The following is a 23817-nucleotide window of genomic DNA, read 5'->3' on the forward strand; positions in this document are numbered from 1 at the left end:
TGGGAGCCGGAGCCAGCAGGCGGCACTCCTGTCCAGCTCTGTGCCGGGGAACTCGCTCCTCTCCTCCTTGCAGGGTGGATCTCAGAAACCCAGAGGGAATTCCCCAGCAGATTAGAATAATCAGAGGTGTGACACATTCTTGAGCAAATTGGATAAGGTCTTTTTCATTTCAGCTCAGGAATGCAAATTCACGCTTTAATGACTTTGTTCTTGCACTGGCTTTCACCAGGGGATCACAGAGCGCTCTACAAATACACAGGCCCCTGCTCCCCTAGAAAGGGCACGCTGAGACACCAGCACCAGAAATGGAGAAACTAGGCAAAAAATAGCAAAGGCGGCCACACTTGTGTGGGGTGGTTGTAGCTGCGGCAAATCTGTGACAGATAGATCTACCTCTGGCCAAGACACTAAGCTCGCTGTATGGTCCAGGGACAGTCACTTCAATTCACCTGACCTATTTCTGGATGAGTAGTCACATCCTACAGCAACTCCCTCCATTAGGGACCAAGGGAGTCCGGAGTGACTTGGGTGAAGTCATTGCATTTTGCCAAACGGGTCCCACCGCTGGTGCCTGAGTTTAAGTCTCCCATTTTCAGCAATTGCAGACAACGGATTCTGCAGGAGGTGAGGTGCTTGGCAAGTCCCTGGCACTTCAACGCGTGCTGCAAATCAACAGCAAGTAGGTCCTCGCCCTCCAGGGACAGGAATTTACCAAGATACAGTGACATGCAGCATCCAGAGGTATTTTCATTAAGAAATACCACAGAAAGGGATTTTTTCACAGGGTCTGTGGTCTGAAGCTCAGCAAATCACTAAAAGCTAGGAATGAGGGGAGATGTCTGCAAGATGGTGCAAACCCTCATCTTCCTCTGAAGCACCAAACACTGACTGCAGGGAGAGAGGACACAGCCTGTCCAGGAGCTCCTCTGGCTACGGCATATCCCAAGACTGAGTCTCTGATGTGCATTTCAAAGTCTGCACCTACAACACTTACAAGATGTCCCGGAAAGCTAGGGCAGAGTCAGCAGCAAATACAGGGTCCTCATGCAGATCCTGCTGACACAGGCAACAGGGTCATTTTTACTGGTGCAAAAATATGCAAGATAATTATATGATATGAGCCTCTAAATCCAGACATCCTTATGCAGTAGGGGATTTTTGTCCTACCTTGCCCTTGGCCCTGAGCCACCTATTGCCACAGGAGGGAAAAAAAAAAACCCTGAAAGTACCCGAGTTTCTGAAACACGGGAAGCTGCTTCTCTGGGGACTAAGGATGCTCAGTGCCTCACAAAGTCAAAGCCCTTTCCTATATTCACACCCACTGCACCCAGGCGGCAGGCAGATGCACAGAGGAGGAATGTTCCTGCTGTTAAGGCTTGCTTACCCAGAGGGGGACACAAACGACCTTCCTTGATTCTGGTGCTGGTTGGGTGGGTACACTTGGACAACTCGGTTGTCCCCTTTCCTACCAAATAACAGGGGTAATATTTAAGACTCCTTGCAAAGCACTGAGAGATCTGCTTGTAAGGAAAATTCTGTGTAAGAGGAGCATGTCAAAATCTTGGGGCTGCTGAGATTCACGTTCAGCCCTCCAAGAGACCTTTGCACAGGGACAAACGTGAGGTCTCTGTGCAGCAGCGCAAGAAGAGATGAGACACTTTTCTCACCTGCCATCCTGCCCTGAGGAGTGTGTGCGCCTCCTGCAGAAAGAAACCAGAATAGTAGAGTTTGAGGAGCGATTTAAGACAGAAATCCTACACTGCCCCCAAATCTAATTCCCCACCCCATGAGGGTGATGTTCTACTTAACAGCTGACACTTCTCCCAGCAATAATTAATCCCATCAAAGCTGTGTCTGCTTGCTCCCAGGAGAGATTTAATTAAAATTGGTCATTAGTATTCCAGAGCATAGGGCAGCCTGCTGAGATCTGCAGCACGAAGAGGAATGGCAGCCGCTTGCCTCCAGTGGGAGCAGGGGACGAGTGCTGTCCTCACCTGTACCTGGGCTGCTCAGAGGTCTCTGAAGGAGATCGCTCGGGAACAGAGAGAGATGTTGAAGATAGTGTCGTGGCTATGGAGGCCGTGGTAGCTTCTTCAAAGGAAGGAGGTGTGCAGGGTAGCAGGTCTGGCCTGCCTGCTGGCCCGGAGCGGAGGGCAGGAGAGATGCAGGAAGAAAAAGATGAGTCAGTCAAACACCAACACCTTACCTACACCAGCCCTGTGTGAGGCTGTTCCACCATCAACCTGCACACCCTCACTGGGACTGGTCACTTAAAACCACAGACAGGCAAGAAGTTTAGCTGGATTCATGAACACAACAGCTTCTCCCAAGGCATCCTCTAGAGAGAGCCAGCAAGCACCATTTCCAGCGTGACAGACTGACGCTACAGGAAACGTAATGCCAATGAAGACATCTCATTGGTAACCAAAGCTGGATTAAAGGCTTGGATCGCCAGAGATAAATATCCAAGTGAATTAAGAGATGAATCGAGTGCTCACTGCTTTGCATGGGTAGAAATCTAACACCCATGCACTCGAGGAGCCTGTCCTTCACCACTCATCTGTAAATCCAGCCCAGAGGGAAGTGATGAAAAGGCGGCACAGACCCAGGCCATTTGTCTTTTTTTTCAATGGCAAGATCTTGCCCCTTGTAACTGTCCAAACACTGTCATTAGAGTCCTGCAGTTGCCAGTCCTCCCTCCTTTTCCAAGGGTTTAAAATTCAACTTTCTGATCACTTTTGGGCTATGACTGCTGGTGCCAGTTGGCAGCAGCTGCCTTGCAGCAGTGATACAAGTGACAATTTTTACTGCAGAACCACACAGTGCTACAAAGAAGGGATTCGGTCTTCTTCGACGCAGAGGCGTTGCTTCCCCAATCAACTAACTGCTGGTGATGTGACAAAACAATATACTCTTACCTTCTCCCCTGTCCTGGTTAAGTTTAGCACCTGCAAAGCACAGCAAGACATGCAACGAAGAGCTATCCATCAAGGAAGACATGTGGTCGGTGCACAGTGGGCAACTTGACGAGAACAGGGGAGGATCCTAAGGAACTGCTAGGAAAGAGAGGGTAATCACACAGCCGTCAGCCACCAAACGAGACCATTACCTTCATCGTCAAGTGTTGGGTAACTCCTGGCCGCACGAAGATCATACTGTGTTTCGTCCTTTTCAGAGGGGAGCTGGCTAGCTGAAAAGGCAGCTGTCGGACCAGCCGTCTTGACAGCTAGCAAGGCACTACGCCCTTTCTTTGAGGGAGATGACTTCAGAGCTGGACGAAAAGAGTGAAAGAGAAGACGAAATTACCACCACCAACTACTGTCACACCAAAGGCACTTCTCCCTTCACAGGGAGAGGCCTCTGCCCTCTGACACACACACACGTGCTCTGCAAGTGCCATCTCCAAAGGGCTGAGCCTGCGTCAGGCTGCAGGGAGAGCTCCTGGGTGGGAGTCTGACCAGACCAAAGCAAGCTGTGACAACCTGAGGGCTTTGCAGTTCCCTAGTTTTGCTCTATATTACAGTGGAAAAGCCTGCTCAGACTCCGGCCCAGAAACTCTCCACGTGGACTGAAGCAGCAAGATTGAGATAAGGCTTGCCTCACATCACAAGGGTAACAGCTCTTTGACTAGGTACTTACAGGAATTCTTTCGAAACACCGTGTTGGTCATGAATTTGAAGAATCTCTCTGCATAAAAGCTGGGTCTGTGTACTGACACCGTGTCCTACAAAGGCAAGAAGCAATTGTTTAATTTTAAAATTATCCCTCAAGGCAGAATTTCTATACCAACCAACGCAGTCTTTTTTATTCCAACATTTAGCACTGATAGAGCCTTAAAATGGAAAGGCTTAACTGAAATGATCTGATTAATGCTATAAATAAGCCTGAAGCACTGCCTTTGATTTGATTGCATTTGATTATATTCTTGCTGTAATTTTATAATGGATTTTGGTGATTTTATTCCTTTGTAGACTTCCTGGATTTGTCAAATAGTGGCCTGATGACATACATGAAATTTCTTCTGGCTTTGCTGGCTGACATTCAAAGCACACCTGGATACCTTTGCATATGACACGGGCACCAAAATTCAGCCAAAGGTCTCCACACATTTAAAATGTTTTGCACTTTTTGTTTAAAATAGTAAAACTGAAGCTGTCTCGGCTTCTGATGCTCGACTGTGCTACCATGACTTGGCATCTACGCATTTCCTTTGCCTTCTTATTTAAGGGAAGCTAGGATATGCAATGCTGAAAAATCAGTTTCCACATCCAAGGTTGCTCTTTCGTAAACACGCACCTGGCTGCTGCAGGAGACAAGACAGCAGGGAAACACTGACAGGGATTTAGTAACAGATAGCTTACTGAAGTGGAAACACAGTCAATCACCAGAGAGAGCAAACACCTCGACACATACACGAACGCACACACCTTGTGCGTACAGCTCCTGGTATCATGGGGAGGAGGAAAATGACAGATGGGAGCAGAGGAGGAAAGCTGGTAGCACGACAGCTAAACATGCGAGGAGGTGGAGTGAGCAAGAAAACCTGATTGGGAATAAGTGGCACTACACCACTATGGAGGCATGAGAGGCAGGAACTATTCCTTTCATCAGCTTCAACTGTGCCAGTTCAGGCACTATAAATAGCAAGGTAATCAGCACCAACTAGCATAAACGAAGCCAAGGCAGGTAATCCTGCCGAGGCCTGGACAATTCCTGCCTCTGTACAGGCACTCACCCCGTCATGGACAAGGGCCTTCCAGGTATGTTCTAGCTTCTTGATGAACCTAATTCCAGGGGAGAAGTGGAGAGAAAAAAGAAGAGACAGATTCAGGCACATACTCTACATCTAAGCCCTCTTTCATACCCCACGCAGGAGAGATCACTGAACAATTCCTAGCAATTCCTCCTTCATCCGGAGTGTAGCTTTCCCCCAGCCAAGAGAGGCTGGCTGAGCACACCGGCATCTCTGCAGTCAGGTCAGGACTGCCTGGGAACCCTACAGGGAAGGAGGGGCTGGGCTGGAAGAGGGGAAGAAAATCACCTTCCATCCCTGGAGATATGCTACCCATCCTAGGCACAGAGACAGAAAACTTCTTTATGAGCAACATTATACCTTAGAAAGACGGCTCTGTGTCACCAGCTGTTTTAAGGACAGGATAAAAATCCACAGCCCCCGACACGCATCGACAGACGGCTTTAGGCAGCCTGCCTACTCATTATCAAACTCTTCAGGAGAGGAAAATCTTCCTGCTTTCATTCAGTATTAAAATAGATGTTAACACACTTCAAGGACAGACAACTGCAAAGTTACCTACCTGTATGATTGAAGGATATCTATTATTCCTACATGTAGCAGGAGACGCTCTCCTTTGCCATTCACTGCTGGGATTCCTCCCATCCTGCAGGTAAAACAAAACCTCAGCGAGTGCAGCCTCAAAAAGAGCAGCTGTAATGCCCCCGAGACCTGCGGAACGGCGGACGGCACCACTGAAAAGAGGGCTCTGATGTGGCGGTCAGACAACGCAAAACCTGCAAAGTCACTTTGTGCACAAGCATGGGAAGCCACCTACTGACCCAGGCCATCTCGCACAAGGTGTCCCCGGGGTTAGTGCCTGCCTGGATCGCCAAACGCCAACTATCAGGACAGGACCCGTGTCGCGTGGCAACAGCTCTGCCTGGGCCAGAAAGCACCACATCGTTTTTTTTCTTAGCTACAGGACATTTTATTCTGGGGATCAGATTATTTATCAGGTCAGCATGAGCTGTCTGCCTATTAGGGCAGCAAACCTTAAAGGATGAGGGTATTTCCAGTCCCATCCACACTAATATTGGTCCTGCCAAAGGTGCAGCAACCACTAGCACCAGCACACAACAAAAGCATGCAGGTATCAGGCAGGCCACTGCAATTAATGATGCTACTTGAAAGAATGGAAACACCAAAGTATTATTCCGGCTCCACCGTCACTGATCCTCCATCAAAACTGGAGCAGCTGGTTTCAGACAGCAACAAACGGCAAACTCCACCATTTGTTAGCAAGCTTGGTCCACAGAGCCAGAGAGCCAGCCACAAGAGCCACCTGCAGCCCAAGAGCCATAGATCGGGCACAGCACAGGACAGGTTTCGGGCAACCGCCCCCAACCCACAGCTCCACCAGTTACTCCAGCACTTGGCTACGCTGCTGTTTGCTAACCGCACCGGGATGGCCTCAGGGTACTGTCAGGGATTCCAAAGATGGAGTGATGGAGAACAAACTCCAGGCTCCTACGGACAGGCTGATCCCTGCTTCCATTCCAGTATTTGGATGCTGAGCTAGAACTGAGCTAGTTTCTCCTCCCCAGAGCACGGGTGGATGTTTAGAGGCTGTTACAGGAGCTGACAACCTACAGACTGGCCTAAGAAGAGAGATCGCTGTGAGGCTGGAGTCTTACAGAAATATTTCCCATCCCAGCTTCCCCCTTTCACACCACACTGCTTTACTGGCAGCAGCACCACAACCCCCAGGACAGATGCTCACTCCAACAGTTCATATGGGCCTCGTTAGGGATTTACTACTCCAGCCTCCACCTCCGCCCCTCCCAGCAGCGCAAACGAACCAGGTTTTCACCTACGTGTCGTCTGTGTCTATGGACTCCCCCCGGGCAGCCCCACCCTGGATGGACTCCATGGCCGTGGAGTAAAGTGCCTTCTGCCCCACGGGACGCTTCTCATCCGACGTGCTGTGGGCTCCCTCAGACTGCCGCTCCCGTTCTTGCTGGTCTATGTTATGAACCCCAAGCAGGAGGCTGTAGTCCATGATTTTAAAACTTTCCAACACCTACAAGTTAGTATTGAGTTTAAGAACAAAGACAAAATATCAGGCCAGCAGCTCAAATACAGCACAGATCCCAAAGCACGGAACAGCCCGTCCACATTCCCACCAACAACTCCTTTCACCAGAGCTTGAACGTTTCTGAACCAATAGTCATTTCTGGACTTGATGGCATAGAGTTTGGCCATCCCACAACCAACTCAAAGGGCTGAAGGCTTGCAAATAACACTGTTGTAACATGTATCTGCTGCACACTGTATAGGAAAAATGTACTTAGTCCCAACGGCCCAGCTACAAGTGGAGCAGGCTGCCACAATTTGATGCACCAGGCAAAGGAACGCAGCCTTAGTCCTCAGAGGCTGTCATGAGATCCAACTCCACTGCTTTGCTTTCAGGGAAAAGGGCAGTAGAAGGGATTTATCCTGCTTTGGGGTTAGCAGATTAGCAAGGTTCTCAATCATTTGCTCTTCCTCATGCTCGAGAGCCACAGAACTTCATTAACCTGCTCCCCAAGCTGCCCCCCTCCTTACCAGACAGTCTCGTTGCAACGTTTTCACCAATGCACTGAAGGTGTCTGCATCCAACATCAGGCCCTCGGGCATGTCTTGTATGAAGTCTAGATCCTTGTACGTAGGGCTGGACTTTTCTTTTTCCTTCTTGGATGCCCGGCGTTTATAGGTTGAGCCTTTCAGGTCAAATTTCAGGTGCATTTTCACCACGCGAGGCAGAATGTTGTTCATCACGACCACGCGGATGTTTTTGCCCCCTGATTGCACACAGTACAGTCCATAAAACTTCGGCAGCAGCGTCCGTGGGTTCTGGTTCAGATTCTGCAGCAGGGTGGGGAAAAAAGCATGGGGAAAGGCCATTTTGGCAGAAGACTCCTGCTGTGTTCAACACAAAGCACGTTAACAGATCTTGGAGCAGTCAGACTAGGGGTTCTTCACCTAGAGATTTTCTGAACTTTACATGAGAGCTTACTGTACACATTTGACAAGATCTTGCATTTCACTGGCTTTAGGACCTGAAAATACCACTATGCCTTGAATACAGGGAATGAGATGTTCAGCACTCTCTGGGCAAATAACCAAGTCCAGAAATTCCCCACTTTCCCCATCAACAGCAGCTAAAAAAGGGAAACCAAACTGGAAGAGAAATAAACACAATAAGTGGGAACTTCAAGTTTAAAAATAACAGCTATCTTCATCTCTTCAGAAGTGTCAGAAATCAAGAGCCGTTCTCTGGCCTGGAATAAAACAGGGACAGGGTATTTTTTTAAACAAAAACCCATAAATTTTCTCCTCCTTTCGCAGAGTTGCTTTATAAAACACAGTTGGCCAGAGAGCACGGATATCCTGCTCTGCTATCATGTCCTTTTTTTAGGCAGCGGTATTATTAGGAATGACATGACAGGCACGATTTGCTTGTTCAGCTTTGGGAAAGTTTGGGAAGGAAACAGAACATCTCTGCATGCTACGAAAGAAAGGACAGACGTGACAGATTCTCTGACAGACGACAGAAGCACAACTGTATTAAAATTTCATGCTCCTCCTCATCTCACCTAACCGGGCACACGAATGAGCCCTCTTTGCGAGTGTGCTGTTCAACACGGTGCAAGCTAAAAGCAACAGAGGCAGGCAAGACTGAACGCAAACAGCACTTGCCCAGCTTTAAAGTAACTCAGGATGAAACCACTCTGCTTCCTTTCCACTCCTTTTACACCGGATGGGTTTCCCAAGAACAGCAGAGAGATCATGCGTTAGCACCACAGTAACCCACAAACACTGGAATGCTACAAGTAGCACGTAACTCCGCACCAGACAGGTAAGTTCAGTTTAATTCGTTACACTGATTGCTAGCCAGGACAACTGCAGAATTCAGGACAACAGTGCGACTGCATTCCCATTCAAAACCCTCCACCTGATTTACTACATACATTAGGCAACAGGCAACGCTTCCCAAGAAAGCTCATCCTGTCCGGGAACTCGACTGTCACTTGCAAAAGCAAGCGACTGGCTGTCAGTTCTATACAGACACCCAAGACCCTGTCTCACTTTGGCAATTTTCCCCAGTAAATACCAAGCAAGGCAAGTATTTTCATAAAAACAGTGTATGATCACATAAATCAAATCCACTGCAACATGCACGCAGACGGGACAGCATTAACATTGCTTGCCATCACCTTCTCCTCAGCATCTCCATGGCAAACAAATCCCTGGGTGGTTCTAACTGAACTTCAGTGCCCTCGTCTATAGAGCTGGACCCTTCACCACAGTTATGCAGGGGACAGCTCCTGGTTTACACGCCAAAACATTGGGTTTGGTTCCGATTTACTACTTGTCACCACATGCAAGTCCTCTGGGTCTCAATACGTTGCCTTGCTAGCCCTGAGATTTAGGCAACAACTATCTGAGCAGACTGGATGTGCAAAGCCGGCTGGTACCGCAGGAGCCTTTAGCTCGGTACTGCAGCCAGTGGGAGCCAGGACAACCAGCGACTGCCGTCAGAGTAACTCTGTTAAACGGCAGGTATGGGAGATATCCAGGGACAGCAGTGGTTTCCCCACAAAACCAAGGTGGTTGTGTTATTGCAATCAACAGCCATCCTCAAAACCAGGCTGAGGCAGATGCATGGTGCCAAGGGAAGAAGAACGAACCAGCGCTGGGAAAAGGACACCCAGAAACACACATCTGGGAAGCCATTTCCAGGCCAGAACATGCCTACAAGCTATGGCACAATTATCTGCCTCAAGTTTACCCGCGGAGTTTGCAAATACTTGGCAGGATTTGTGCTTCTGGGACTGGCTTCGTGACACACTGTTAACATTGTCCCTGGCACAGGGTGGGCAGGCCACAAGAAACCCAGGTGGAGGACATGCCCTGTGCAATGCTTTGGACAGAAAAGCTGCCACAAAAAAACCAAGTCGGGTCCGAGGTGCTGGGTGATACACACCATGTAGTAGCCAGGAAGGAGCTTCTGTAGGAATTCAGCTTCCTTGTGCATCACAGTTTTTATGATGAATTCGTCGTCGCTGGTGACATAGAAGAGGGAGCCGCTGGCACCAGGGTTCGACAGCTCTATCAGAGGCTCGTTACATAATGAATACTACGGAGGAAAAGAAAAAAAGATGATGTTTTTAGCCTCCACTCATTGCACATTGAGTTCTATGCCCTTGAGGGCTTTCCCCAGCATGCTGTCTCCCTGTGAGATTAAGGGGTAGCAAAGCTTAACTATTTTCATTATAGGTTAGGTCTAAGCAGCAAAGCTGATGGAGAATTTACAATTAGAGACCGAGATTACAGTTCAGAGCATCCCAACTGCTCAGAATCAAGCTAATCATCTGCTTTCAGTAACATCCAGCTTCATAATGACATCTTATCTTTTCCCATTGTGCGTGTATCACATTTAGCCTTCTTTCAGCACATTACCGCAAGCGCAGACGGAAAGATAGGATTTTAAGAGACATGACAGTCTGCTCAGGGTACCACGTATCACCGTGCTGGAGGGAACACAATGCACTGGCTGTTCTCAGCAGCCTCCTCTGGCCTTGTGCTCCTCTGTTACAGAGGATCTTTACTGCCACACCTCACCCCCTCAATCCTGCTAGAAACACAGGAAAAGTGTTAGACCAGGTGTCCAAACAAGAAGAGGGATCAGCGCTGTGTGAGCACAGCGAGGGGTACTGCATCGGGAATTGAATTGGGAGGACATTTCTAGACATTACTATGCAAACAGCAGGTCCTCAAATGAGGACATGCCTAGCAGCAGGGGAAAAAAAAAAAAGAGAAGAAAGCGCAAGCACGCACATGCACTTTGCAGCGAGGTACCAACCCCAAGGTAACTGCGTAGGTCAAGTGGGTTCAGGGCAGTATCACGTCAGAGCTGCCACAGCAAGAGGTAAGATGGGGAGAGGGAGGTAGGGTATGTAAGGGACATAATCAGAGCAATAAATTAAACGCTTATCATTATGTACTGAAAACAGCTTTCAGCCCTGCACAGATTAATGATCCAAGACTTTATCAAGTTAATTATCTCATGCATAATTAAAGGCATTTGCTGCTGTGGCAGGCAAGAGAGAATCGGGGGAAGCAGAAGCAACAAATCAGAGCAGTGACCTTTGCAATTGAGGTAGGGTCTTTGCCTCACCCAAGTTTTGAATTACTCATCAAATCAGCCAGCATTATCTTGGATGGCACAGATGGGGACCGCTGTTACTGTCAAACCGTGCAATGGCACAGATTTGTTTCTAGTGGTAGGTGTTTAGCTACAATTACCCCTGTCTACAGCTGAAGTCGGGAAAAAAAGGGGTATTAAAAAAGGAGGAGGGCATGTGCTCATTTAGATGTGTTGTTCCCTTCCCCGGTTCAACAAATGTCCTTTTCTAAAGAGCAGGACGTCACATACATGCAAGGGACCAAATTCAACCCTTGTACTCCAAGCCTCGACAGCTTGTACTCCCAGGTATTTTAACAAACAGCCTTTCCAGCTCTGAGGAGCTTTCTGAGCACAAGAACAAGCTGTATTTTATTCTGTCTTTGTAAGATGATTAAAATAACTACACTCATATAGCTCTCGAGTGAGTACACAAGGGAAAATTCCCATCTTTGTCCTCAGAGCCCCAGGGGACATTACAGGCTTGCACCCAGCAGAACACAACTCCTTTTGCTTGTAAACACAGTAAGTTATTGTCGTCACAAGCAACAGAGAGGGAATCCTATCGCATAGCTTACACAGCACACACTGTATGCAGATCATTTCCTTTCCCTCCAGTGTAAGCTAGCAGCTACCTCTTAGCAAACAAAGACTTGGGCTGAGCAGTGCTGGTCTTGCTGGGACTGTCACTGGATCTCCTCCAAAACTGAACAGAGTCCCTAAATCCACAGCCTGGTCCCACTCCTTGCTGGGATCAGAATGATTCCTCAACTCTTTTCTGTCCCTTTTAGGCAAGAATTGCTGACAGTTTTCATTTAGGGGCAAATTTCTTGCGTTACTCTAGACCATCTCAAATAAAGGAGGAAAGACAGAGAAATCCAAAAATATATCCATACCAAATAATCGTCTGGACGAATCCCAAAGAGTTCTCGGAAGTACCGAAAAGCCACTGGTGCATAGGTCTTGAATCTGAAGTCAGCATAATGGTGAGCCGGGGTGAGATTACTTCCTTCGCTGCACAGAACAGACATGACATGAGCAGGGCCTCTGTACTACCATTCACCAGATATGTACAGTCACATCAAGGCTACTGTATATTTAAGATAAATTGAGCCTTGCAAAAAGACATCTTAGGAACAACAACAAAAAATATCTTTCTTCTGTAGCAGGACAACAGGAAAATAGGTTTTAAATTATCTGCCAAAATCTATTTCCAAAGAGTGCAAGGAACAACCACTTGCCAAGCAGAATATATTTACACAGAGAATATAGCTTTTATGAGCTTTGTTTATGCACAGAGTTAAAGAGCTCCCAGAATGAGTTTCTTCCATCTCAAACACGGTATAATTTCATGGAAGAAGTTCCAGACAGGTAGAAAGAAAAGCACGTAGGAGGCTAACAAACTCAAGCATACAGTACTGCATCTTTCATTGTACTTCCTTGCAAGAGAGTGTACTGCAGAATCTAACATTTCCCACTGTTACGTTTGTATGTAATGGATGCATATTTAAAACATTCAGAGCATCCAACTCTGTGATCTAAAGACAGATGGAAGCTGTCTTGATAAATCAGTGAGAGGAAAAGAAATAACTCATCTGTTCGTTTTGTTTCCGCTGTCTCCTTTACCTTGGGAAAAAAATGCTCTCCACCACGTAGAAATCCTGCATCAGGACATCTCTCTCTGGCTTGGAGCTCAGATTGCCGACAGTATATCCAATCCCTAGCTGGATGGCCCCCTTCAGAGTGGATGAGGTGGTCTGGCAGAAAGAAAAGAGTAATCAGTGAGCATTTCACAGCAGATTATCGCAATAACGTCCCCTATGTTACAATACAGTCATGTCTATGACTTCTGTGGGGTCATCTCAGGCCCTACCTACCCCTAAACAAGTTCAACCCAGCTGCTGAAGAGATGGATTAAGGCTTCGAGGTTTGCCGTTTGCAAGATTACGCAGTACGAGGGTGCTGCATAAAATCTAAATCAGATTGGTAGCTACTGGGCCCCAACTTCTCTTCTCAGCCTGCCACCTACACATAGCTGCCACTCCCCACTCCACAAAACCAAACCTTTTTGTAGGTGGTTTCACCAGAAGCATCAACGCCTCGATGACCTATCTTCTTTCCTTGGCCAGGCTGCCCCGGTAGCGATGGTCCCTGCAATGAAAGAGCATGGCTAAAGCCCAGAACAGAAGCTGACCTGGCTGACAAGAACAAGCAGAGCAGCACAGGCACAACCACACTATCACGGTTGTGAAGGACAGAGGGATCGCTCTCTACTGCTGGAGAAAAATCTGCACAGTGCAAACAGGTGTAATTGGCACCAGCAAGCTTTAAACAAGGCTGTTTGAATTATACATCCATCCCTCAAGACAAGAAGAGTTAGAATACCCAACCACTCCATCTGACACCCTCAGTACTAACTAGGCAGAGCCCTCAGCAAAGATGCTGAGCTCAGAAAAGATCCGCTTGCTTCCCAGCTGCCAAGATCCCCCGTTGCTTGACTGCGGTTTCTCACTGATTTTAAATAGTGATATATTAAATCAAACAGCGAGAGAAGTTGATTCTTAAAAATCCCATGCCCTCAGGTGTCATACCAATAACTCGCACTTCACTGGAGAAATAAGAGACAGGTAACAGGGACAACACAACCCCACTCCTGCGTTCACATAGAGATAATCCATTTAAGCGAGATCTCATTTGTTTACAATTCAAAGGACGAGCCCACACAGGGTGAACTGCAATAACAGCTCTTCCTGAAGTTTTGCAAAGAGTTTACAGAAACACTACAGGACTGCCAGCCCTTCAGAGTGAGAACAAACCTACTCCTATCCCATTCTCCTCCTCTTCTACCTCAGAGTCTGCCTGGGCCTTTGTTTGCCGATCCAGGAGGGAGCAGATTGTGGCTGCGCCCTTTAACAAGCCAGCGTAATCATGTTTTGTGATGTTCGATACAGCTCCTTTCGCAACCCCAAGCATAGGGCCGCTATACTCTGCCACAGGGCAACGTTTCACCTACTCCCCAGCTCTCCCACCACCCCAGCGGATTGCGGAGCCCAGCAGACGGCTAAAACTGCCGGTGAGCCACCAGCGACATTTAGGGGTTTGTTACATTAAAGAACAGCCAGGCTTTGGATGTTCCTTTAAGCAGCATGCAGAGAGATCCAAGGTCATTTCCCAAGTGACAATATTATATCACTCTCTCAAGTGCCGCACAGATCCATCTCTCAGAACTGATGTCTACAGCAGACAATGTATAATTTTGTTCAGACTACAGAAGTTCTTTGTGTTTTAGGTTTTAATCAAGAGCTTGCAGCTATTTCTGGTCAAACTGCTTGTACTTCTGGTACTAAGGGGCAGTCTGATTTCTCCTTCAAAAATCTTATTTCCTACTCTGTTTTAAACATTTAGTACAGCCAGGCTTGCTTCCAAGTACTGCTTCTCCAAGCAGTCGTGATTAGCAGTACAGCTTATCCTTTCCTTGCAGCTTCTAACCAACAAGCTGGATCCTATTACACGCAAGCTCAAGCTGTATTGTCCTGCCTCACCACATGGCTCATCATCATCCTCTCAAAGCGATTAACAGACACAGGTATTGGTTAAGAGATTGCTATCATGTGAAATGCAGTAACAAAAGTTTCTTCCACAGTCTCTTGCTCTACCTGTGACTCTGTTTCCACGGCAAGAAAAAGTGGGGCTACTTGTGCATTGAACAAAGCAATCAACTTTCACAGAAGTTGAGCTTCCGATTATGCATATTTCTGGGGAGGCAAAAAAGAATCAAGTGTCACCTTCCTGGCAGTTTTATGGGAAGATTTTGCTATTCACGTATACAAACGCTCATCATCCCAGGTGAGTAATGTAAAGGGGTATGTCAGAAAATTAGATCAAACAAAAATCATTTGAATGTGATGCCCTAAACCAAGAGTGTGGGCTTCAGGGAACAGCTTTCAGGCACAGATCCTCCTACTAGATTCCCTGCTGCCAACTGTGAAGAGTTTTGCTCCAGAAGGTAACAGTGATTCAGCAACCTGCGACCTGGATTACGTGTGAGAGAAGATCAGTCCCTCGAGATGTTCCCCTGTTTTATGGCTTCACAAATTACAGCCTCCTTGACTCGCTCCCAGGAGCAGGTGAGACCCAACACAGAGCCCTGGAGATGCCCAATACATGGATTCTCCATTGATCACCTTCAGGTTCTGGTGTGGAAGAGGTGCCCTCAGCCCCTTACTTACAGACATCATGGATCACGCAGCTAAAATTGGCCACGTGGTGGGCATAATCCCTTCACGTCCCCTCTGTGGCTGTGGTGATGCCAACACAGGGACTCCAGAGACCTGCCACTAATTTTCTTTCTCCCAAATAACAGATATCAAATTTTCAGTAATCTTAAATGTATTTTGAAATCCAGCTTTGCTCAAAAAAGTCAGGCAGAAGTGTTTTCTAGAGCTCTGTGTTCTCATTTCTCAACATGGGATTTTCAAGGCCAGCTTTACACATCTCACCTCGGTGATGGCTGCCTTCTTCAGTGCCAGACCTGAGGGGAGAAGGGAAGAGCATCAGTAAAAGTAGGGACATCAGAAAAAAAACAACCACCGAGAAAAAACCCTAATGCTTTGCTCTTTCAAGCAAGCTGAAAAGCCTTTCAAGCAGCTGATTTTGCTCAGTTTTCAGTTTCACTAGTGCAAGAGTCTGAAGTTATAGGGGTCACCCACACAATTTCATATTCAGAAACACAAAGATGCACAATTTCTCCTAGCAATAATGTTTCCTAGAGACTTCAGTAGAGAGAGTTCTTGTAAATCCCTGCTGCACCATAAGTAATAGCTCCACACTACGCTGAAGAGTTGGTTACATACAGAAGCCCAGAGACACTTATGAAGCTGCTTTCCAGCCACTCAGAAGGCACTTGACAAACTATTTTGATAACTGAATCTATTTATAGAATCCGATGTCCAAATATATTGCAAAAATGAATGCATCATTTATCTCTACCACTGCCTTTGGGAGAAGCCACCATTACTCCATTACAGCGAACAGTGAGAAATTAGGATTTTGCCTAAAAGTTTTAGATATATTAACACGGGCCCAAACCCTCCTCTAACATGAGGCCATCTTTCTATTTCCTAGCACGAGCCCAAGTTTGCAAGGAGCTCCTTATTTTTAGGCAACAGTGCGAACGGGCTCCTCTGCCGCCAGCCCTGCGAGGTGTTCGCTGCCCTGCTGAGAGCCTCGCGCGTGGGACCACAAGCTCCAGCCCAGCTGACTCCGGAGAGCCACCATGAACAAGGATCAAGAGCTGCTTCAGAAGGGCTCCCCACCCCATCCCAGCAGCACATCCCCTGCCAAGGCAGCTCCCCAGCCTCCCCCAACCACCTCTGCATGCAGGTCTCGGTTATTAGGAGGGAAGCCCGCTTGCAAAGAACGCAAACCCAAGGGATAGATATAAGGCCATTTGTTTCCAGGTACGAGTCCGCAGCTTCTTGCTCCTGTCTGAAGTGCTGCTACAAGCACAGATCATTAAGCAACCCACAATCCTTCAGAAAGGGCTTAATTTTGAGAGAGACCATCAAGCAGAGCTTGAGAGTTTTGGCTGTGAAGAAGAAAGGCTCTTTCAAGCCCTCAACTTTTCCCCACTTGAGGGCAACGGGTGGATTACACCACCGCCTGCCGGTGTGCAAGTCCTCCGACTCAGGAGGGATATCTACACTCAAGCTGGGGGGGGTGGTCCCTCTCCAGGGGGAGCAGGAGATGTCCAGTCCTGGCTGGAGGGCAGGAAAAGCCTCAGAGGATCCAGCCCAACATGCTGCTGCTTCAGCATCTCCCCCATTTGGCCAAGGAGGAACTATGATGGTTTATCTGGGGTAACTGCTCAACCTCCTCAAATACAAGCAGCGATGCTTCAGGGCTTCTTTCAAAAGTTGGGCATAACAGGAGCGCGATGCTCTGCAGATGACAATAGCGCTAAGAGAGCGCGTGATTCAGTTGTATTTCAGGAAATATTTCAGACTCTGGGAAGGAAAAAAACAACAAATCCAACAAAAACCTCTTGGTGGTCACAGGGGAGATAAAATTGCTCTCGATCAGAAGCGCTGAGGTTATCTCACTGTCCTGGTCTCCACAAACTGGGGATCCCCTGGTGCAAAACGGGTCTTGTCAATGTGGCATTTTGAACCGCCTGCAATGCAAGCCCCCAGCCCAACAGCTCGGCCTCCATTTGCAAAGCCAGAGAGGCACTGGAAGATTCACTTCTTGTTGTTTTGTTTTGTTTTAAGTTGTGCTCTCTAGCGCCCAAGTTTCGCATCAGGAACAGAATCACAGGACTGCAGCAAAGGTCTGAAATCCCGCTCCCTCCGTGCGAGCTGCATCGCACGATCCCATCTCAAACAGGAGGACAGGAGGCGAGCGGAGCAGGAACCCCTCACCGGCGCAGAGCAGCTCCCCTCCATCACCCACCCAGGTTGCACATCCCTCAGCCAAGGGGCCGTCACCTACACGGGCAGGCACCACGAAACCCCGTCACTCCCTCCAGCTCTTTGGGACTGCACCAGCACGCAGCTCAGAGGACCACCGCTAGCTCAAACTCCGCATCAGTTTTTGCGCTGAAAAATTAGTTCTTTGGCCTAAGACAACACAATTTTATGATCATTCAACAAAAAGCCCCACAATGGCCAGAGGAGCAGGAGATACGGCACCAAGTGAGCGTCTGGCTAACGAACTTTCAGGGCACAAGCTGGAGCAGCAACTCAAGACCACAGAGGAACCCAAAGGGGCAAATGCTGCTCCAAGTTGAACATTGGAAATCGCTGGGAACACAACGCAGCCAAGTGGGCCCCGGGCCAGGGAGACTACGTTCTCCCTGCCACGGCCGTGACCGCTCTCTTACTGCACTAATCTCTTTTCTGCACTTTGTCACAATTCCAGAGCAGGAGATTATCTTTAATTTTGTGATAATTACCACAAGCCGCTTTCATTCCCAGCTTTTAAGTGTCTGCTGCTGTACACGTACCAAATGTGGAATCAACACCAACCGCCTGCACGAAGGAAAGGTACCAGAGGTGAGGAACCATGGATCTCCAGGAGACATGATACTTCAGGTGGATAAGAGCATCACCAGCAAAACCTCCCTCCCCCTCCTCCCCCCACCCCCCCCCAAAAAAATCGGCTTTATAAAATCAACTTGTCTAGGCAGAAAATGAAAAAATCTTCCACTGGCTACTCAGCGCACAACACTCGACTGTGCTTGTCTCAAACAAGCTGACAGATGGCCTTGCGAAAACTGATTTAACTCCAGCTTCGGGGTTATACAGCCATGAGAGACAGCACTTGGGTTTGTGGGGAACAGGAGCTCTGCTGCGGGAAGTTTCAACACTTAACAAGCTAATTGAAATGATTCTTATCCGATTTGGTACAGCTTAGTGAGGGTGTATTCAGAAACGTGACGAGCCGCTCTGGAAGGGGAACCCCGGGATGCAACCCCAGTTTTCTGCCCTGCCTCCAGCTCGTGCCTGGGTTTTGCAGTGTGTTTTATGCACGCTTGACCTGCTGCCTTCAGTTCCTCTTCTCATCTGCGCATGGCTTTGAGTCAACCCTATCCCAATGCTCGCGCTCCTCCGGAGCCTCAGAAATGAACGCTTCGGTTCTAGCATTCAGCAATTCTCATCTCTGATTTAACATCTTTTTTTTTTTTTCATATGCCTCTCTATTCACAGCCACAAACAGCTTGCCCATCCCCGCCATGATGCTGACACCCCACATGACAGGGATGAATTTACTCCTGGAAACGCTCCGCACATTTACTGTCCGACACAGAAAAGGACTCCCAAGTTGTAGCTCTATCGCGCCAGAGGAGTGTAAACCTACACAAGATGAGATAACCCATTTCTCCTCTTCGGTGATATATTGCATCAGCAAATTGGTGTCCAGACCTTTTTGGGCCCCTCACCCCCCGTTTACATATGCTTGATCACTTGCTCCCCGTAAGCAAAGCACAGCACAGGCTGGCAGGAGGGCTCCCGCTCACGAAGGAAACCCTCAGCATTACCAGGTTCGTCAGCCGGCCTCATCGGTGCATCTGAACTCACAAAATGGTGCAGGGTTGGGATCAGAGCAGCTCCCTCGGCTTCTCCAGCCCACAGCCTCTCTAGATGCTGTCATCAGGGAAATGCAAGTGATGTCAGAAGTTAAGAAGTTTAAAGAAAAAATTAAAAAATAATCAAATCTTTGGGCTTAAAAGCAAACTTCATGAAAACCAGAAAATATTGCCCTTGCTGTCCGCAACTTAAGAGTGAGTTTAAGTTAAAAACATAAGTTTCAAGTTTCATTTATGTGCAGAGAATAAGTTTTAAAAACTAAATAAGGAAAAAAAAAAAAGTCACTCGGCTCTCTCAAAACCAGCTAAGGCAAGTTGACTAGCAAAACCCCTTCATTATAAACCTGGAAAGAGCCACGAGAGGCTTCTATCCACTGAAAAGGAATTTCTTAAGAAAGTTTACAAACATCCAGCAGAAGCCTTGTTTAAGATCTAATAAAGAAGTATTCTTTGGAAGACAGATGTATACACACACATATGTATTTATGAATTATAAGTATTTGATGCTTTATGATGCTCTAGAGAAATCAAAGCAACTTTGAATAACTGGTAGATTTATCTGGACTCCTTTCTCCAGTCAGAGATGGTGCTGCATCTTTCATAAAAGCTTCACTTTACTAAAATGTTTACAAGGAGATATACAATGTGACTGCAACTAAAAATACGTTAGAATATAAACACCACGTAAGCTCTTCAGCTGGAGGCTGTACCAACATGACCCCTCCAAAAATGCAACACAGCAGAGACTTGCAATTTGCCACTCACTCTCAATTGGGGCAGTGGCAATTGCAATCAAACATGGCTAGTTTTCAAAGTACAGCTCTACAAAAGTGCTGGACCAGCAGTTTACATTTGTTGTTGTTGGGGTTCTTTATTTGTTCTTTGTTTTTAAACTACTGAGCTGACAGCAGCCTTTGCAAAACTGACATTGAATACTAACCCAGCGTAATCTGCTAGAAAGCTGTGAAATTCTGACAAGTCACCCCCCCCACCCCCCCGAAGGAGGTCTGGATCTAATTTTACACTTATTTGATTGAGAACGAGACAACGTGACATACCTGAGCAACCCATTTAGACAATAAGAGCAGGCGAAGACTGCAACTAGGATGCTACGATTTACTATTTGATCAGACCAGTCTAAATGCAGCCCCGTCTGGTCAACGCATTATGTGCAAAAGCATTAAGAAAGAGTGCTAAGACACAAGCTGTGAAAGTTAAAGGCTATACACATGTAGCAGATGTGTTGCAGTCGAAATACAGAGAGAAAGGCTGGAAATGAAACACATCCATCAAAAGAGACAGCTGCTACTTCCCGTAAGGGACGGCTGACAAAAATAAATTAAAATTAAGGGGGGTGGTGGGGTGGGGAAAGGCAATTCAGAGAAGATGCCAGAAAACAGGTCTCAGCTGAGAAGCAGCATCTGAACTAGCGCAGGCAGCCAGCCGGGGCTTCCCGAGGAGCCAGCACCAGCGTCAGGCCATATGAAAAGGGAAAGGCAGAAAGCAACCTCTGAGTTTCTTCTCGCACTTGAAATGTGTGGCTTCAGCTCCCAGCAAGCAGCACGCAGGATCCGGCAGCGCAGGGCAGTCATTAGAGAGGAGGAGACACAACAGGGAGCAGAAGCCGGACTCTCAGCAACCTCCTGGAAAAGGCAGCTATTTACAACCTGCCCTTCCCAGGCATCCAGGATGACCTACTTCTGATCATTAAACACATTTTCTTCCCATAAAACAACACAATTTGATTAGGATGAGAAACATCAAGTAAGCCACAATACTAAATAAAAAGCTTGGGGTTTTTTTCCCCCTTAAATGCAGCAACTCTTGGCAGAAAGAGCTGTAGCCAACTGCTCTGCACCCTGGGCACGGATAGCTGCTTCTGCCATTGGAGACCTTGTAGAAATAATAAGGAAATAAAGCAATCGGAGATAAATTCTTCTTGTTATAAAGAATCTACATATAGCTTTGATACCAAAATGTATCCATTTTTCCCTGGAGCGCTTGCTGACTGACTGACTGATTTTCAGGGTCATCTACATAAAACTCGCGCAGGTTGAACGCAGCCTAAACTCTCTCTCTCTCTCCCCACTGGTTAGCCCCGGCCAGCCCGCTACTCGGGCAAGGCTCACTCCATCCCTACGGGCAAGCACGGCAAGGGGGAGGAGAGACCCTGCTCCAATGCACCTGCAGCACAGGTAGCTCCACATTCCTCAGGAGAGTTTAGTCACCATCCAAAGTCCAGCAGTTACTTGCAGACAGACAGAAATGCTGGCAGCATGGGGCAGTATTCAAACTGGACTACCAGGAGCAGCCGGAGATAAGTAATCCCATTTAATCCCACCTTGGCCGCCCTGCTCTCCTCCCTGTCCTCTGCTCCCGCTCGCCGCCCACGCCAGCTCCATGCCTCGTTTTGCCATTTCAAGCACGCAGGAACCACCTCCACTTTGTGGAGGGAAGATGACATTTGCAAACCATGATCTGCTGCACCAACTCTATGTGCTACACTCTTTTCCCATGCCCTTTGTCTTGTTTATTTGAGCATAAACTCGTTACGGAAAGGAACGGCATGCCTTGTACAAATTAAGGGAAAGAGCTTAGTGTACCGGCTAGGTAGGACGGGGCCTCGGGGCACTGCTGTGATACCTACTTGATAGCAGTGACACAGCTCGCTCCCTCCTTTCCACCCCGGGCAGTTTCCATCTACCAGCCCTTCAATTAACCCAAGACGGGCGGGCGGCAGGAAGCCCCCCAGCCTGCCCCCAGCCAGCAGTGAGCCCCGCACCCAGTCCTGCCCCAGCCACCCCCTCCAGGTTTTTGCTTGAGGGTTTTGAACCCCAAACCCCAGAAGCGCTCTCACTGTTCCCTTGCCAGCACTGCCCCAGGGATCAAGCAATTCAAGCCCTGCATTATACAGCCCAGCTAGGGCTGCTCAAAGCAAAGCGTCCAGCTTATGGAGCATCACCACTGCAAGGAACTGCCACAAAGGGATGATTCTGCAGTAAAGGCACCTACCAGCCTATTTTATTTTGGTTTCTATGCAGAAACTTTCTGCCTCAGAAATAAATCTGTTTATCCCAGCTCAGGAGGCAGGGCAGAAGCTGAAGATGCAGGCGGGGAGTTAACGCATTCCTCCCTCAGCTGCAGGTGCGGGACCGCATCCTGGGTGCAGCCCTCCTCAGGGAGCCACACTGCTGAGCCAGGACATACCATGCTAAAACGTTTCCTTGACAACTCACCAGAAAAGCGCTTACAGCACGGAAGCCCAATTACAGTGAGGAACGAGCAGGACAAGACCAGGGAAATGAAATTTAAAAAGAACTGATTTGTTTTCTTGTCTCGGATCAGCTGCATGTAGAAAAAAAAGGACAATTTCAGAGCGCCGAGCCCGAACCGTGTGACACAGCCGACAAAAAAGCAAAACAAAAATCTCATCAAGAGGAGCACACAATAGCTGACACCCAGTAGCGGAAAAGGCTGCAGCCGTTCAGCTCCACATTCAACTCTGTAATTATGCAATCCAGTGGGATGTTCAGGCGAACATCTGCTAGATGGGAAAGGTGCAGTCTTATCTGAACACAATGTTCCTGCTCCCTTCCACGCCGCCGGTCACAGGAGGATTGCGGAGTGGAACAACACACGCTCCCCGGCACGTCCAGAGCGGCCGAGCCCTCTCCTCGCTGCCCACGTGGGCAGTGGAGGCAGAAAGGTGAGACGCTCCCAAGGTCAGGCACCCCGGCAGTGGCGTTAGGGACGCCAGCCTCTTCCTAGCCTCTGGCTTCTCTCTTTATTACAACCTTCAAGTCCAAATCTGTCTACCAGAATTCACAGCAAAGCTTGATTAGGATTAATTAGAGACAGCAAACATCGCAGCAGGAAGCGTAACCTCTCCAGGACAGAGCCAGCTCTCTGCGCCTGTGACGACAGCCAGGCACAGTGGCACCACATTAAAACCACGACGCCAATTTAGAGCGAGGCCATAAAAGGCTGAAGGACTTTGAAGTCACATTCCTCACAATCATCCAGAAGAGCTAGAGCGACATCCAGTTGCCCCCTTACCTCTGCGCAGGGGTAGGATAAACTTCGCATCCCCTACTAGCGGGTCCCAACCCACCGACATCGCTCACTGGAGCATCTCCTGGCTGCTGGGAGAGCTGTAGTTCAGCAGCGAGAAGACAGAGAACCCCCCGTTGCCTTTCTAGTCACACTGCAAATACATCGGGGACCTGAATGTAGCGCCTGACCCCAGGCACCCCTTGGGACTCTTTCTGTGTGTTCAGATGGAGTTTTCAGCTGCCCCAAGGTCCCAGAGCGCCGTTTCCCAACCCCAGGTCAGAGAAGCACAAGACAGCTTTCAGAAGGCTTGGTCCTTCACTTCCCTCCTTTGTTTTCTGAGCATCACTGTCTCCCTGCCTGCAGGCTCCTGCCTAGAAGCAGGATTCAGCACTTTTAACATGTGCAGTGTCCTACCTCTGTGCAGGGAAAGGATGCTCAGCTGCATCCTCCATTATGCTATTCTCCAAGTGCCACTAATAAAGAGGGAGAAGCATGAGCTGACTAATCCGAGGTTACACGGTGCTTGCCAGAGCAGTTATTCTGCCCCAAATACACCAGGTTTGCAGTGTGGCACGGCTCAGTGCTTTAGCTGCGCGAGGCTTAACGTCAGACCTCAGCACCTCCTGGCCAGGTAGGGATTAGCACTGCTGGAGGCTCTTCTCCACCACCCGACCTTCGCAACTCACTGTCTCTGTGAGGATACCTGCAAGGCTGGTA

The 23817-nt window shown here is 48.2% G+C and overlaps 1 protein-coding gene across 1 annotated transcript in view; it reads right to left on the bottom strand.

Moving 5' to 3' along the window:
- The window catches only part of PIP5K1C (phosphatidylinositol-4-phosphate 5-kinase type 1 gamma), a 49244-nt gene that overhangs the window by 8512 nt on the left and 16915 nt on the right, over window positions 1–23817 (bottom strand). Inside the window, exons 2-14 of the mRNA XM_050910410.1 lie at window positions 15461–15492; window positions 13026–13112; window positions 12588–12718; window positions 11858–11975; window positions 9762–9914; window positions 7340–7639; window positions 6610–6815; window positions 5316–5399; window positions 4736–4784; window positions 3640–3724; window positions 3110–3271; window positions 2001–2133; window positions 1668–1700 (exon numbers count right to left, since the gene is read on the bottom strand). Coding sequence (XP_050766367.1) covers window positions 1668–1700; window positions 2001–2133; window positions 3110–3271; window positions 3640–3724; window positions 4736–4784; window positions 5316–5399; window positions 6610–6815; window positions 7340–7639; window positions 9762–9914; window positions 11858–11975; window positions 12588–12718; window positions 13026–13112; window positions 15461–15492 — 1573 coding nt within the window. The remainder of the gene's footprint in view (window positions 1–1667; window positions 1701–2000; window positions 2134–3109; window positions 3272–3639; window positions 3725–4735; window positions 4785–5315; window positions 5400–6609; window positions 6816–7339; window positions 7640–9761; window positions 9915–11857; window positions 11976–12587; window positions 12719–13025; window positions 13113–15460; window positions 15493–23817) is intronic.

This window comes from Gymnogyps californianus, chromosome 24 (assembly GCF_018139145.2).
Source record: "Gymnogyps californianus isolate 813 chromosome 24, ASM1813914v2, whole genome shotgun sequence".
NCBI classification, from domain to species: Eukaryota; Metazoa; Chordata; class Aves; order Accipitriformes; family Cathartidae; genus Gymnogyps; species Gymnogyps californianus.